Source organism: Garra rufa, chromosome 11 (assembly GCF_049309525.1).
Source record: "Garra rufa chromosome 11, GarRuf1.0, whole genome shotgun sequence".
Classification (NCBI taxonomy): domain Eukaryota; kingdom Metazoa; phylum Chordata; class Actinopteri; order Cypriniformes; family Cyprinidae; genus Garra; species Garra rufa.
In genome coordinates this window covers 45,139,076-45,157,235 of record NC_133371.1, presented here as the reverse complement: position 1 = coordinate 45,157,235, position 18,160 = coordinate 45,139,076, and the positions used below count along the sequence as shown (strand labels likewise).

Sequence of the window (18,160 nt, the reverse complement as noted above, 5' to 3'; positions counted from 1 at the left end):
TAAGAATGGGAAAAAATTCTTAACTTCAGTTTTTCTTAAAAACAAACGGAAAGTCATTCCTTGGCACAATTTGTTTTTGAAAATAAAATAAAATAAAATATACTGTATTGTTTTTTTTTTATTAATATTTGACAAAAAAAAAAAAATTGTCAAGTGTGTCAAAAGTTTTGACTGGTAGTGTATATATTTTAGATAGAATAGAAATAGAATAATATTACACAAATTAATAAAAGAAAACTAGTAGATACAATAGAAATACAGTAGAGAGAGTTAGTGTTACAGGGTCAAGTTATTGTATTTTTATAATAAAAAAAGTAGATAGTGTTTAGGACTAAGTTAGATTTTTTTCAATTTCTTGAAATTTCTTGTGTTAATGAACCACATTTTTTTTAATAAATTAAAATAAAATAAGTAGATAGAGTAGAAAAAAGAATAGAGATTGCTAGTGTTAGAGAATCATTTTTTTTCTCACAATGAAATATTAAATGAAATATCTGATGGGAAAAAATTAATTGCTTAATGAAATTAAAGTTAGAAACTAAATAAAATATGTTTGAGGTGAAAATAATTACTGAGTTATGAAAATTACTAAAATGACTGAAATAAATTAAAGTAAAAAACAAAGAAAATCACAAAACCACATACTGTGACAAAAATGACTTAAACTAAAATGTAAAAATGTAAATGGAAAATATTAAAATATTTAAGTTACTATAATAGTAATTCTAAAATAGCACCGGCACCATCAAAAAATATTCCTGAACTTTCAACTAGTAAAAGTGAGGTCAAAGTTAACATTAGCTTTAAAATTACAAAGGTTAGGATAAAGGAAGGCTTGGGGTTCTGGACCGCCAAAAAAACCCTAATAATTTATGAAAGATTTCCTGGATGTCCCAGCAGGATTGTCCCTGTTCTACAATGTTTTATTTTTATTTTTTTTATTTTTTTTATTTACCTTTTTATGTTTATGTGTGTTTATTTGTCCCATCAGCGGTGAGTCTGGAGCAGGAAAAACAGAAAGTACCAAACTGATTCTGCAATTCTTGGCTGCTATCAGCGGGCAGCACTCTTGGATTGAGCAGCAGGTGCTGGAGGCCAATCCCATCCTGGAAGGTATGAGAACTGAGAGGGTTTGAGCTCTGGAAACACATCTCTATGAAAAACAAGTGTCTTACACTCTGATTAATGATGACTTTACCCAACAGCCTTTGGGAATGCTAAAACCATCCGTAACGACAACTCCAGCCGCTTTGGGAAGTACATCGACATCCACTTCAACAAAAGAGGAGCCATAGAGGGAGCAAAGATCGAGCAGTACCTTCTGGAGAAATCCAGAGTGTGTCGACAGGTATCAACTAATCTGAATCACAATTCTTTTAAGTCTTAATCAGAAGTTTTGGGTCGGTAAGATATATTATTTAAGGCTGCATTTATTTAAACAGCAAAAACTGTAAAAATGTGAAATGTTATTGCAATTTAAAATAACTGTTTTCTGTGTGAATATATTATAAAATATAATTTATTCCTGCGAGTCAAAGCTGAATTTTCAGCATCATTACTCCAGTCTTCAGTGACACCTGATCCTTTAGAAATCATTCTAATATGCTGATTTGCTGCTCAAAAACATTTCAGATTTTTATCAATGTTGAATTTTTATTTTTATTTTGTGGAAACTGATGCAGTTTTGTTCAGGATTCTTTTAATATAATTTATTTGAAATACACTCCCAGTCAGAAGTTTTTGAAAGTCTCTTCTGCCCACCAAGCCTGCATTTATTTATCCAAATATTGTACAGCAAATTCTGAATTTTTTTTGTATTTATATTTTGTATTTTAAATAACTGTTTTCTATTTAAATATGTATTAAAATGTAATTTATTCCTGTGATTTCAAAGCTGAATTTATAGCATCATTGCTCCAGTCATATGATCCTTCAGAAATCATTCTAATAGTCTGATTTGCTGCTCAAATAACATTATATTACATTATTATTTTTTTCTTTTGTAACATTATGTCTGTATCATCACTTTTGATCAAATTAAAGCATCCTTGCTAAATAAAACTATTAATTTCTAAAATTTCTTTCTTAAAAAAATAGTATTGCATTTTTTAATGCCATAGTGTATAATGTTACAAAAGCTTTCAATTTCAGATAAATGCTGATCTTTGGATCTTCCTATTCATCAAAGAAACTTAACTATTTTAAATATTGATAATAATAATAATCATAATAAATGAACAGCAAATCAGCAAATTGGATTGATTTCTGAAGAATCATGTGACACTGAAGACTGGAGTAATGATGCTGAAAATTCAGCTTTGATCACAGAAATAAATTACATTTTAAAATATATTCAAATAGAAAGCAGTTATTTTAAATAGTAAAAATATTTCGCAATATTACTGCCTTTGCTGTATTATGCATCAGATAAATGCGGGCTTAAAACATTACAATTTTACTGTTCAAAAACTTTGGTGTGATTCTAAATGCTTTTACTGCTGCTTTTGATCAATTTAGTCTTGATAAATATGATTTTCTACAATAAAAACAAAATTAAACTGCAACATTCGTGAAATTTATTATTTTTATTTTTTAAAGATTTTTAATTAGCATCTTTTCCTCTACTCTTTCAGGCACGTGATGAGAGAAACTACCACATTTTCTACTGTATGTTGAAAGGAATGACGCCCGACCAGAAGAAGAAACTTGGCTTGGGTAAAGCCACAGACTACACCTACCTTACTATTGTGAGTGATGGTGATCTTTAATGTTGTTCTTCAATGCAGTGCAGTATACATTTTAAACAATGTACAACAGACATGTTGGCGCCGATAGCCTTGTGGGCAGCGCTCCGAGTGTCCCGTGTTCGAATCCAGAATCGAGGACCTTTCCCGATCTCTCTCCCACTTCGCTTCCTGTCCTGCCTGATCTGTCCTATCATAATAAAGGCAAAAATGCCAAAAAATAAATCTTAAAAGAAATCAATGTACAACAGACATACAGAGACAAGCTTTAATAGCAGGCTGGAGTCTTCAAAATACACTAACCTATTACTGCCCTTGCCTTGACCTGGCATGTCTTTGCTGTGTAAACACAGGGAAACTGCACTGTTTGTGACGGTCGAGATGATCAGAAGGAATATTCAAACATCCGTTCAGCCATGAAGGTCCTCATGTTCACAGACAAGGAGAACTGGGAGATTTCCAAGCTACTAGCTGCTATTCTGCACATGGGTAACCTGAACTATGAGGGTGAGTTTACTGGACATTATTGTATTAAAACAGACTTTTGTCAGTTTGTCTTTAGTAGTGCCGAAAGTGTGTATTTAGTCATTTTTGGTGTTATATGCTTTCTCCTCAGCTCGCACGTATGATAATTTGGATGCCTGTGAGGTTGTGCGATGCTCAGATCTCAACACTGCTGCTGTTTTATTAGAGGTATGATGCCAAATCACAACGTTATAAAGGACATGGCTGATCTTATGGAGATTTAAATGCATTTTAGCATACAATTAATGTGTAAATATTTTAAATTTTAGAATCTAGTCTGTTATGTATTGTACATTTAAATGTTAATGTGAATATATTTTAGCTTACTACTAGCGTCTCTCGAAACAGAGAAACTGTGTTTAATGTTTTCCCACAAAAAAGTGTGAATATTTGAAGTAGATAAGTTTTATTTCACTTTTCTACAAAAACATATGCATATTTGAAACAGAAACATTATTTAAGTTTTTCCACACAACAAATTTATGAATATTTGAAACAGAACATTTTTATTTGTTTTTTTACACCAAAAAGAAAAAAGTATGAATATTTAAATTAGAGGAGAGTATAAATATAATTTAAATAGAGAAATCTTATTTTAAGTTTTCCATAAAAATGTATGGATATTTGAAATTAGTTTTTTTAAACAGAAATTTTATTTTATTTTTTTCCCACAAAAACGTATTTGAAATAGAGAACTTTTATTTGACTTTTATTTGAATGTATGAATATTTAAAACAGAAATTATATATATATATATATATATATATATATATATTTGATTTAAAGAGGAGTTATTTAACTTTAACATTTTCCACAAAAAAGTATGAATATTTAAAAATGGAGAAACTTTATTTGATTTTCTTCACTAAAAGTTTTGAAACAAAAAAGTCTTTATTTTTTCACAAACATGTATGAATATTTAAAACAAAGAATTGCTGTATAAGGAAAAAGATTTCTATATTATTGGGATATTTTGCAATACTGTGTGAAATTGTGTTGTTTTATGATCTTTATGGCAGATGTTTGTTTAATAACATTGAATTGGTCCTGTTTTCATAGGTGGACTTGAAGGACCTGATGAACTGCTTGACCAGCCGAACCATAATAACCCGTGGAGAGACGGTTTCCACTCCTCTCAGTATCGAGCAGGCGCTGGACGTGCGAGATGCTTTTGTTAAGGTAAAACCATTTCCAACTTGCATCTACACGCCTAATCTAGTTCATTCAGTTTGGTAACCTTGTCTAACTAGCTGTGTGTCTCATAGGGCATTTATGGACGCTTGTTTGTGTGGATTGTTGAGAAAATCAATGCAGCCATTTATAAGCCTCCGTCAATGGAGCTCAAAGTGGTGCGGAGATGCATCGGCCTGCTCGATATATTCGGCTTTGAGAACTTCAATGTTAACAGGTAGAAAATACACACAATCCTAAAAACACTTTATATTATTATTATTATATTATTATTATAGCACAGAAGGTGCGGAGGCACCTATTGTATCCATTAACATTCTTATTCCCCTTCTTCTGTTTCTTCCACTCTTGAGTGTATGACCACCCATAAAAACGCTTGCGGGAAAGTTGTGAAATTTGGCACACAGATAGAGGACAGCTTCAACATTAACCATAGCAAGTTTGGAGTCTCTAACTCAAACTCTCTAGCGCCACCACTTGTCCAAATTGTTACTCATGTTTATGCTAATAACTTTTGAACTGTAAGATCTAGAAGAAAATTTCTAATAGTTTTAATAGTTCGTAAAACCTACTTTTTAGAACTTGTTCTAGACGGTTTGTCTGATTTTCACCAAAATTGGCTCAGATCATCTTCAGACCATGCTGGCAAAGAGTTAAGAAATTCAAGTTGATTAGTCAAACTATTCTTGAATAACGTGTGAATGAATTTGATAAAGAGCATGCAAAAGTGAATGTGAGGCTATATCTCCACAACGGTTTGGTGTGTTGAGACCAAACTTGGTGTGTGTTATAACAAGCATGATCTGAGGCTACCTGCAGTGTTTCGGCACAGTGCCACCTAGTGGTCAGGAAATATGAAAAATGCCTGTTTTTGCTTATAACTTCTGATTGGTCTGGTCAAACAAAACTGTCTCTTTAGATTTTGAGGAGCATGCCGTACCCAACTTCCCCATGTCAGCCATTTTGGGTGTCAGCCTTTTTGAATGTTATTGTAAAATGCTATATTTTATAAACGCATTGGCGTATCATTACGAAACTCTGTCAGGGCATGGTCTCTTCAACACCATGGCCTGACAGTATTCAAACATTTTGGGAGCAGTACAACCTTTTGGCCAAACGTTATAAAGACATTTAAAAATGCTAATAACATTTGATTAAGTTTGCCTATTGTAATAAAAGCAATTGCAATATATTCCTTGGGTCATGCCGAGAACATTGATAACAATTATCCCAAAATTGGCTAAACTTCCTGTCCGCAATTTTGATTAATGTTGAAAACGTACTTTTTTTTTAACTCCACCTAAACTATTGGTCCGATTCTCACCAAATTTCACTCAGATCATCTTCAGACCATGCTAACAAAAAGTTACAGGTTTCATGTCTACATGAAATTGTTTTCGTTTAACGCATCAATGAATTTGCTGGAAAGATGCAAAATTGCATCTGAGGCTGTATCTCTGCAAAGCTTTTACATATTTACACCAAACTTTGAATGCGCCATTGTCACCTTACGCTGAACACACCACATCGATTTGATAACAGCGCCACATATTGGTCAAAAGTGATAACCCATTAAATCATTTTACTAGTGGTTGTATTATGATTTTTCGCTCATTTTCACCAAAATCATCTTAAATTGCTTCAAGCTGCTCTGATGCTTGCTGTCTTGCTTGCCTAGTGCTTTGCCCCTTAATTGCTGCTTGCAGCTATATTTAGAAACATATTTGTAAATATAAAATTATATATATATTAATTTAATTAATATTTTTTAGTAATCTGACGCCCATCTTGTGTGTTTAGAGATTTTCTGTTATTGTAAATACAATATCTTTGTACTGTATGAATCTAGTAGTGTTAGATTTGGTGATTCTCATGCTGTCATATCTCTTCTTCAGCTTTGAGCAGCTTTGTATCAACTTTGCCAATGAAAACCTGCAGCAGTTCTTCGTCCGACATGTTTTCAAGCTGGAGCAGGAAGAATATAACCTTGAGAACATAAACTGGCAGCACATCGAGTTCACCGATAACCAGGATGCATTAGACATGATCGCCATAAAGCCCATGAACATCATCTCTCTCATCGACGAGGAGAGCAAGTTTCCCAAGGTGAGAGAGAGACTGATTTTGTTAGATTAGTACACGCTGTATTCTGTGTTCATGTTGACGGTTTATTTTTTATGTTTTAGGGCACAGACACGACCATGCTGAACAAACTCAACTCTCAACACAAACTTAACACCAACTACATTCCACCTAAAAACACGTATGAAACACAGTTTGGCATCCAGCACTTTGCTGGAATAGTTTACTATGAGACCAGAGGTTTGTATACTTAATATAATACATGATTTCTAAATGCATTCCTTCTGTATTACAAAAAAGCCTAAATTTAAGATTTAAGCATTGCATAAGTGCATACACATTTTTATCCATTTTAATTACAAAGTTTTAATGTAAATAAACAAATAAAGCATATTTGTCAGTCATACATAAATATAACAGGTAAGATTTCTCTAATAGTACTAATGAACTAAATGGGTTTAAATACACAATAACCAGGTTTATCAATCCAGCTTATGTTAATTAAAAGAAAGTTAACTAACTGTATATTGTTGCACAGCTAGCCATATTTCAGCCATACTTCATACCATTTAACTGAATAAATTCAATTGTTTTGAATAAATGCATTTTCAAAATATGATTATTTAAAATCAAATAGATGCAAATAGTTCATAATAAAGAATATCACGATTTTCCGAGTGACTGAAAAAATATGCATTACATTATGTTTATTAATTAATGTTAAAACTGTGTAATCCAAGTGAATGGGCATTATGCAATTCAAATAAACAGATTTAAAATGTAGGCCTAAATATAATATTTTATAATAAATATGACTGGACTTAAGATTTTCACCATGTGGAAAACAAAACAAAGATAAAGAAATATTCAGGCTTACATATTTTATTATTTTTAAATATAATATAATATAATATAATATTTAAATGATCAGACTTAAGATTTATAATTTAAAATAAAACAAAATATTTCATTATATTATAATATAATATAATATATTATAATACAAAATTTAAATGATTGGACTTATGATTTTCACCTTGTGGAAAATAAAACAAAAATAAATATTTAATTTAGGCCTACATATTTTATTATTTTTAAATATAATATAATGTAATATAATATAATGACTGGACTTAAGATTTTCACGATGTGAAAAATAAAACAAAAATAAATATTTCATTTAGGGTTACATATTTTATTATTTTTAAATAATAAAACATAACAACATAACATAACATAACATAACATAACATAACATAACATAACATAACAATATAACATAATATAATATAATATTTAAATGATCAGACTTAAGATTTTCACCTTGTGAAAAATAAAACAAAATATTTCATTATATTATAATATAATATAATATAATATAATATATTATAATACAATATTTAAATGATTGGACTTATGATTTTCACCTTGTGAAAAATAAAACAAAAATAAATATTTAATTTAGGCCTACATATTTTATTATTTTTAAATATAATATAATATAATATAATATAATATAATATAATGACTGGACTTAAGATTTTCACCTTGTGAAAAATAAAACAAAAATAAATATTTAATTTAGGGTTACATATTTTATTATTTTTAAATAATATAACATAACATAACATAATATAATATAATATAATATAATATAATAAATTATAATATAATTGGATTTAAGATTTTCACCATGCGGAAAATGAAACATTTCAAAAATAAATAAACATTTAACTTAGGCTTACATATTTTATTATTTTTAAATGCAATTTAATTGGCTTTAAAATTTTCACCTTGCAGAAAATAAAACAAAAATAAATAAAAAATTGCATATGCCACGTGCATAAATTTAAAACGGGTGAACAATCCCACAAATTTACACTTGGGCCATATCTAGAGATCAGAATGGTTTCAGACATTAAACAAACACATAGCAACACCCTAGAAACCACCTAGCGCATCTTAACACTGATCTTGTTTTTAGTTAAAGTGCTTACTAATGCTTTTATTCACATTAGTAAATGATTATGTGTGTCTGTGCAGGTTTTCTGGAGAAAAATCGAGACACGCTTCACGGTGACATCATTCAGCTCGTCCACTCCTCCAAAAACAAGTTCATCAAGCAGATCTTTCAGGCGGATGTTGCTATGGTATCACATTTTGGTCTTTACTATGGTTTTATCGTCTTTACTATGCTCTCTAGGTTATCATGTCAACACTCCCACACAAATGAGCATACCATGATGATATGCTATCAAGATAATACCATGGTGCTATGATACAGACAACTGTACTGTACAATTACTATATTCATATACCATTGCACTTAGAAAAAAATATTTTGATTTTTTGTTTCTGTGGACTTTGTGAGAAATGTGGTGGCAGTTTTTGTGTGGTTATGTGTCTGGTGACAGTCTTGGCAAACCAGGTTCACTCCATAAGGTAAAACCATGGTTGAGGACTACTAGTTTACAGTAACTAACTCATAACTGATGCTGTTAACAGTAAATACGCTTCACTTGCTTTCAGTGTTTTTGCTAAAAGTATTAGTGCTTATGTCTGTCATGATGCATCTCTATTTTATTTTATTTTGGTTACTAATAAATTAAGGTGAAATAAACAATACTAACCTTATGTTAGAGTGCTATTTCTACTTTCACAGTTATGCACACCAACAATGCATTTATTGTATCTAAAATACAGTAAAAATGTGAAATATTATTACAATTTAAATTAACTGTTTTCTATTGTGATACAATTTAAAATGTAATTTATTCCTGTGATCAAAGCTGTATTTTCAGTATTACTACTCCAGTCTTCGGTGTCACATGATCCTTCAGAAATCATTCAAGAAACAATCATTTCACTTTAGTAATGGCTTTAACCCTTTCCACCTTTATTGTTCTCCTAAGTGGACAAAAATAATATGACCTGCATATTTCTAGAAAATGTATCTGTCAGATTCAGTACCTGATGTGAAACCGTTTCCCGTTTGAGCATAAAAGAAACCAGGATAATATCAGAGAATAATATAATATAATATAAAACAATATTTAAATGATTGGACTTAAGATTTTCACCATACAGAAAATAAAACCAAAATAAATACATATTTAATTTAGGCTTATATATAATATAATATTTAAATGATTGGACTGAAGATTTCCAACTTGCGAAAAAATCGAACAAAAATTAATAAATATTTAATTTAGGTTTAAATATTTTATTATTTTTATAATATAATATAATATTTAAATGACTGGACTTGATAACTAATAAATATTGAATTTAGGTTTAAATAATATAATATAATATAATATAATATAATATAATATAATATAATATAATATAATATAATATAATATAATATAATATAATATAATATAATATATTTAAAGAATTAGCCTAAAGATTTTCACTATGCAGAAAATAAAACAAAAATAAATTTATATTTAATTTAGACTTACATAACAGCTTAAAAAATTATTATTTTTAAATATAATATAACATAATATAATATAATATAATATAATATAATATAAATATTTAAAATATTTTATTATTTTTATAATATAATATAATATTTAAATGATTGGACTTAAGATATTCACCTTGCGAAAAAAAAAAACAATTAGGTTTAAATATTATAATATAATATATAATATAATATATTAACATGATTTGACTTAAGATTTTCATCATGCGGAAAATAAAACAAAAATAAATATTTAATTTAAGCTTAAATATTTTATTGGACTTAAGATATTCACATTGCAAAAAATAAAACAAAAATAAATATTTAATTTAGGTTAAATAATATAATATAATATAATGTAATATAATATTGAAATTATTGGATTTTCACCTTGCAGAAAGTGAAACAAAAATAAATAAATATTTAATTTAGACTTACATAACAGCTTGAAAAATTATTATTTTTTAATATAATATAATATAATATAATATAATATAATATAATATAATATAATATAATATATAATGATTTGCTGCTCAAGAAACAATCATTTCACTTTTGTAATGGCTTTAACCCTTTCCACCTTTATTGTTCTCCTAAGTGGACAGAAATAATATGACCTTCATCTTTCTAGAAATATATCTGTCAAACGCAGCTCCTGATGTGAAACCGTTTCCCGTTTGAGCATGAAAGAAACCAAGATAATATCAGAGAAAAACAAGCAAAAGTTTCAAATCAAAATGACCGAGCCGTTTCTTGACAGGTTCATCCTAAAAACAATCCTGACCTCTGCTCACCACTATTCCTGGACTTCTTTTTAAAGTGCATGTTCCTCTGTGTGTGTGTGTGTTTCCTGATGAACAGGGGGCGGAGACCAGAAAGCGTTCGCCGACCCTAAGCAGTCAGTTCAAGCGCTCTCTGGAGCTGCTAATGCGTACTCTGAGCGTCTGTCAGCCCTTCTTCGTCCGCTGCATCAAACCCAATGAGTACAAGAAACCCATGGTGAGTTAAAACAGCATTGCTGAACTGCTAAACCATATCTTAACTGTAGTTTGTGAAGTTATTCTGATGCCAACATGTTCAAAGCTCAAAAGAATTGTGAGTATAAAAATTATTTTTGTTTTTTAAATGTTGTATTTATTTTCTCAGCTGTTTGGTAACACATTATAATAACTTTTATTCATCAGTTATACACTGCAAAAATTAAATAAAGTTTAACTAATGAGAATTGCATGTACATTTAGATATGAATGTACATTAATTTTGTTATATGATCACTGTCCAGCTCTTCGATCGTGAGCTGTGTGTGCGGCAGCTCCGCTATTCTGGGATGATGGAAACCATCCGGATTCGGCGGGCCGGATACCCCATCCGCTACACTTTCGTCGAGTTTGTGGACAGATACCGTGTTTTGATGCCTGGAGTCAAACCTGCTTACAAACAGGTGAGTTCATGAATTTTTTCATGAAAAGTTTGCCATGACTGTAGCATTTAAGGCTGATATGGTGTAACACTATGGAAGCCTGTTTTCGCCACTGAATAAAAAATAAAAAAGGTTATTGCGACTTTTAAAATTTATTCCTGTGATCGAAGCTGTATTTTCAGCATCATTACTTCAGTGTCACTTGATTCTTCAGAAATATAAACTTAAAAATAAACAGGTACATAAACTTTTTTTCTCCTCAGAACTGGATTTTGTAGCTCGCAATTGTGAGTTTATATGTCACAATTCTGAGAAAAAAAGTCAGAACTGCGAGATACAAACTTGCAATTGTGTGAAAAAAAAGTCAGAATTACAAGTTTATATCTCAAAATCCGTACTTTATTTCTCGCAATTGTGAGATTATATCCTGCAATTCTGACTTTATAACTCGCTATTGTGAGTTTATGTCTCACAATTCTGAAAAAAAATTTGCAAGATTTTTTTTATTCAGTGACGGAAACAGGCTTTCTTATAAAAGAAAGAATGGTCTTATCTGAAAGTAAATGTTTATTTTTTTTAATGTTGTGAATTTACCTGATATCAAGTGTTTTTTTTCCAAACCCACAATGTGAATATAATATAATATAATATAATATAATATAATATAATATAATATAATATAATATAATATAATATAATATAATATAATATTAAAATGATTGGATTTAAGATTCAAAATTTGGAAAATAAAACAAAAATAAATATTTAATTTATTTTAATATAATATAATATAATATAATATAATATAATATAATATAATATAATATAATATAATATAATATAATATAATGTAATAATATTTAAATGATTAGATTTTCACCTTGCGGAAAATAAAACAAAAAATAAATAAATAAATATTTAATTTAGACTTTTTGAAAACTATTTTTAATTTTTTTAATAATATAATATAATATCACTTTTTTAATGGATTTAACTCTTTCCACCTTTATTGCTCTCCTAAGTGGACAGAAATTATATGACTTGCATCTTAATAGAAAATATATCAGTTCTACAAGTAAATACCATTATTGTATCCTTAATATCCATTGTTTTGTTCTGATAATGTCTTTTTGTTGGTAGACAAGTAGACATGACATTTTTATTTTATTTTATAATTTTTTTTCCTCAATTGAATATGAATGGCCTCATCAGAAAGTAAAAAAAAAAAAATTGTATTATATGTAATAATACGAAATAAATATAATAATATCAATGTTAGTCTAAATATTATATATGCAAAAATATTATATGTACACAACTTTTCAAAAGTTTGGGGTCAGTACGTTTTTTTTATTAATATTTCTTCATCAATAATTCAAATATAAAAAATAAATCAAGAATAAATTACATAAAAAACAATCACATGTAAAACCGAATAGAAAATTGTAATAATATTTCACAATATTACTGTTTTTATAGTATTTTTGATCAGATGAAAACTTTAAAAAAAAAATGCATATTAAACCATTACTTTACCATACACTTTTGAACCATACTTTATATACTAAAACATTAAATAAATACATTTATCTTGACATTCACCAAACAATTTGTGAATGTGACCCGGGACCACAAACCAGTCATAAGGGTCAATTTTATGAAATTGAGATTTAAACATCAGCTGAAAGCTGAATAAATAAGCTTTCCATTGATGTATGGTTTGTAAGGACAATATTAGGTCTTGAAAATCTGAAAGGTGCAAAAAATCTAAATACTGAGAAAAATCACCTTTAAAGTTGTCCAAATGAAGTACTTAGCAAGTTTTGATATATTTATGGTATGAAACTTGCAAAACATATTAATGAAATCATAATCTTTACTTAATATCCTAATGATTTTTGGCATAAAAGATAAATCGATTATTTTGACCCATAAAATGTGTTTTTGGCTATTGCTACAAACAAATTTTGGCCATTTTTTTTTCCTTTAGGAGGACCTGAGAGGAACCTGTCAGCGTATCGCTGAAGCCGTGTTGGGCCGCGATGATGACTGGCAGATGGGAAAGACCAAGATATTCCTAAAGGTATTTAAAACATTATATATATAACTACCAACCACTGATAACAGGATCAGATCATTTATGAAATCATGTTGACGGTCAAAAACAGAAGGTGATATTAAAATAATAATAAACAAAAAATCTGATCCTGTGCTTAGGTCATGGAAAAATAAGCTCATTGTTATTGCTGTTAAAAGCATATCAAGGGATTTCATCCAGAGATTCAAACTTAAACAAAATTGACCTCAATATTCTGCTGTTTTTCTGCTGCCGGAAACGCTCCCCTCAGCCAGAGGTCAAAGATCAGGAACTAGCTTGTCCATTACTAAACTGTCAGGGCCAGTTTTCCAGGCAGTAGGTTTTTATCATACCTTCCAGTTCTCTGAAACAGGAAATCCCACTCAGCAGGAAGGAAGAGAGGGCAGAGACAGGAAATAACGACATCAGGAGAGATACAGATCAATATGAGGCTTATTAAATGATCTGATGAGTGTTTGAGTTCATTAAGATGGCCTTTAAACCCCTTTTTACCTTTGGCAGGACCATCATGACATGCTGTTGGAAATTGAAAGAGACAAAGCCATAACTGATAAGGTCATTCTCATTCAGAAAGTTGTCAGAGGATTCAAGGACAGGTAAGGATGACTGCTAATGCTAAATATTAATTAGATCCACTGTTTATTTGCCTATGTGTTCTGTGTTGTTTGATTTGCTTATGCAAATCAGAAAAGAACACAAACACAACACTGATATCATTTGTGACCCTGGACCACAAAACCAGTCATAAGGTTAAATTTTACAAAACTGAGATGTATGCATCATATGAAAGTTCAATAAATAAGCTTTCTATTGATATATGGTTTGTTAGGATAGGACAATATTTGGCCGAGATACATCTATTTGAAAATCTGGAATCTGAGGGTGCAAAAAAATCTAAATACTGAGAAAATCACCTTTAAAGTTCCCCAAATGAAGTTCTTAACAATGCATATTACTAATCAAAAATTACATTTTGATATATTTATAGTAGGAATTTTGCAAAAAATCTTCATGGAACATCATCTTTACTCAATTTCCTAATGATTTTTGGCATAAAAGAAAAATCAATAATTTTGACCCATTCAATGTATTTTTGGCTATTGCTACAAATATACCCCAGCGACTTAAGACTGGTTTTGTGGTCCAGGGTCACATTTGATGAATGACTTCTGGCATGATCCCATTAAATTTAGAAAAAAAATATGTGGCCCTGGACCACAAAACCAATCTTAAGGGTCAGGTTTTATGAAATTGTGATGCATACATCATCAGAAAGCTGAATAATTAAGCTTTTCATTGGTGTATAGTTTGTTAGGATAGCCAAGAAAGTCTAAATATTAAGAAAATCGCCTTTAAAGTTGTCCTAATGAAGTTCAAAAAATTAACTTTTGATATATTTATGGTAGGAAATTTACAAAATATCTTCATGTAGCATGATCTTTATTTAATATCCTAAATGATTTTTGGCATAAAAGAAAAATCAATAATTCTGACCCATACAATGTAATGTTGCCTATTGCTACAAATACACTAGTGCGACTTAAGATTGGTTTTGTGGTCCAGGGTCACATATATGCATTTTAGGTGAAAATCCATTTACTTTTTGCTTTAAATGTGCCAACAAACAAAAAAATCCAGAAAAAAATTATTTGCATTTAATTAAGTGAAATAAGTATTTGATCAGCAAGATTTCTAGCTCACAGATGTCTTTTATACAGGTCACGAGCTGTATAAAAGACATTTGTCCACAGAAGCGATCAATCAATCAATCAGATTCCAAACTTTCCATCATGGCTAAGACCAAAGAGTTGTCAAAGGATGTCAGGGACAAGATTGTAGACCTACACAAGGCTGGAATGAGCTACAAGACCATCGCCAAGCAGCTTGGTGAGAAGGTGACAACAGTTGGTGCGATTATTCGCAAATGGAAGAAACACAAAATTACTCTGTCTCCCTTGGTCTGGGGCTCACCTTGTGGACTTTCAGTGATCATGAAAACGGTGAGGAATCAGCCCAGAAATACACAGGAGGATCTTGTCAATGATCTCAAGGCAGCTGGGACCATAGCAAAGACTATAGAATACCCAAGACCTGTCACTCGTATAGTTTTGAATGGGGAAAAATGCAACATTCATTTTGGCCACGAAGCTACGCCTTCTTAATGAAAGAGCCAATAGTTGATCAGTAAAGTCAGCGCGTCACTGCAGCTGCTGTTAGAAGTCCTGGTTGCTATAGAAACAATCTGCGCTCTAAGACGTGCGCTCAGTACTGCGCATGCGCACTGGCTTATTTAGCCGGAAAAATAAGCGTTTTTAACACTATTGGAGCACAAGGAACCATATTTATGAGGCAGTTGTTGGATTTCTTTGGAGATTTAAAATATGAAATTTAATCGTAAGCTTGGTGAACAGTTTTGGAGAATTTGATGTTTCCCCATTCAAAGAGATAGGAGCTGCACTTGCCTGCCCGAGTAGCGTTTCAAAGATGGCTGCCGAGTGACATGACTTGCCTTAAAGGGACTTTGGACCATAGTCACAAAGAAAACAATTGGTAACACACTACGCCGTGAAGGACTGAAATCCTGAAGCTCCTGCAAGGTCCCCCTGTTCAAGAAAGCACATGTACAGGGCCATTATAGCCTACATATAAATGATTTACAGAAGAACTGGGAGAAAGTGTTGTGGTCAGATGAGATCAAAATCAAGCTCTTTGGCATCAACTCAACTCGCCATGTTTGGAGGAGGAGGAATAGTGCCTATGACACCAAGAACACCATCCCCACTGTCAAACATGGAGGTGGAAACATTATGCTTTGGGGTTGACAGGACAATGGCACTGCATCAAAGGGACGTTGGACAGGGCCATGTACCATCAAATCTTGGGTGAGAACCATTGAAAATGGGTCGTGAATGGGTATGACCCAAAACACATGGCCAAGGCAACAAAGTAATGGCTCAAGAAGAAGCACATTAGGATCCTGAAGTGGCCTAGCCAGTCTCCAGACCTTAATCCCAAAGAAAATCTGTGGAGGGAGCTGAAGGTTCAAGTTGCCAGATGTCAGCCTCGAAACCTAAATGACTTAGAGAGGATCTGCAAAGAGGAGTGGGACAAAATCCCTCCTGAGATGTGAGCAAACCTGGTGGCCAACTACAAGAAACGTCTGACCTCTGTGATTGGTGAAGGGTTTTTCCACCAAATACTGAGTCATGTTTTGCAAAGGGGTCAAATACTTATTTCACTCATTAAAATGCAATCAATTTATAACTTTTTTGAAATGTGTTTTTCAGGATTTTTTTGTTATTCTGTCTTTTACTGTTCAAATAAGCCTAGCATTAGAGTTATAGACTGATCATTTCTTTGTCAGTGGGCAAACATACAAAATCAGTTAATCAAATCATTTTTTCCCCTTAAGAGGCAGGTTTTTGTGCTGAAATGTGCGTCAGACATGATTAGAAACACTGTCATGTTTTCCACAGATCCAACTTCCTGAAGTTGAAGAAATCAGCCTTGCTGATCCAGAAAACATGGAGGGGTTACTACTGTCGGAAAAACTATGGAGCGGTTGGTCTTGTATATTCTTAAATAAAACTACATGCAATTTTTGCTACTCACCAGTAGTATCTAACTCTCATTTCTTGTTTTGTAGATGCGTGGTGGTTTCTCACGTCTGCAGGCGTTGTATCGCTCTCGCAAACTCTACCAGTCGTACCACATTGCACGACAGAGAATCACAGTTTTCCAGGGCCGCTGCAGAGGATACCTGGTGCGCCGGGCGTTTCGACACCGTCTCTGGGCCGTTATCACCATCCAGGCCTATACGAGGGGCATGATCGCCCGACGACTCTACAAGAGACTCAAAGGAGAGGTAAGAACAACTGGATTCATTTGCAGATACAGCTTACATCAAACCAGGGAAATTAAAGGGTTAGTTCAGCCAAAAATTTAAACCAGCTAATTATTTAGTCATCCTCAAGCCATCCTAGATGTATATGACTTCCTCCTTTCAGCCGAATCCAGTCGGAGTTATATTAAAAAGTGTCCTGGCACTTCCAACCTTTATCATGGCAATAGGCGGGTGTTTCTCTTCAACAGGTCAAGTCCAATAAAGTGCATCCATTCATAATAAAAAGTGCCTCACACAGCCTCCTGTAGCTAATCAATGTGTTTTTGTAAGAAAAATTATTAAAAACGACAACAGCTAGTCAAAGCATGTCGCTTATAAGTCTGCATAGTTTTATCTTCTACACAAACTCAAACACACGTGAAGCTGGCAGTGATTTCTGCTTTTGCATCGCACTTTATGAACTTTATCTCTGAGAGAGCTTTTCACTGTATCATTTGGAAAACTTAACGACAAATCCAAATCAATTTTTACAGAAGTATATTACTATGATTATAATATGTACGTCTCAAAATAATAGGCTAATGCTGTACTATTATTTGTATGGAATATCATTCAACTTAAATGTTTTTCATCCGTGTTTTAATATTAAACATACAGTTTTGTAATGAATCATCTTATTTGACCAGAATAAAAACGCTATTTGTTGTAAATTAATTGTTTTACAGTATATGATATCATATTATATGATTATATATATATATATATATATATATATATA

The 18,160-nt window shown here is 31.3% G+C and overlaps 1 protein-coding gene across 1 annotated transcript in view; it reads left to right on the top strand.

Moving 5' to 3' along the window:
* The window catches only part of myo7aa (myosin VIIAa), a 69,492-nt gene that overhangs the window by 7,652 nt on the left and 43,680 nt on the right, over positions 1-18,160 (top strand). Inside the window, exons 5-20 of the mRNA XM_073850305.1 lie at positions 992-1,113; positions 1,206-1,348; positions 2,634-2,747; positions 3,098-3,251; positions 3,361-3,437; positions 4,329-4,448; positions 4,535-4,677; positions 6,356-6,566; positions 6,647-6,782; positions 8,586-8,692; positions 10,882-11,019; positions 11,303-11,461; positions 13,431-13,523; positions 14,040-14,134; positions 17,015-17,099; positions 17,185-17,403. Of these exons, the coding sequence (XP_073706406.1) occupies positions 992-1,113; positions 1,206-1,348; positions 2,634-2,747; positions 3,098-3,251; positions 3,361-3,437; positions 4,329-4,448; positions 4,535-4,677; positions 6,356-6,566; positions 6,647-6,782; positions 8,586-8,692; positions 10,882-11,019; positions 11,303-11,461; positions 13,431-13,523; positions 14,040-14,134; positions 17,015-17,099; positions 17,185-17,403 (2,116 nt within the window). The remainder of the gene's footprint in view (positions 1-991; positions 1,114-1,205; positions 1,349-2,633; positions 2,748-3,097; positions 3,252-3,360; positions 3,438-4,328; positions 4,449-4,534; positions 4,678-6,355; positions 6,567-6,646; positions 6,783-8,585; positions 8,693-10,881; positions 11,020-11,302; positions 11,462-13,430; positions 13,524-14,039; positions 14,135-17,014; positions 17,100-17,184; positions 17,404-18,160) is intronic.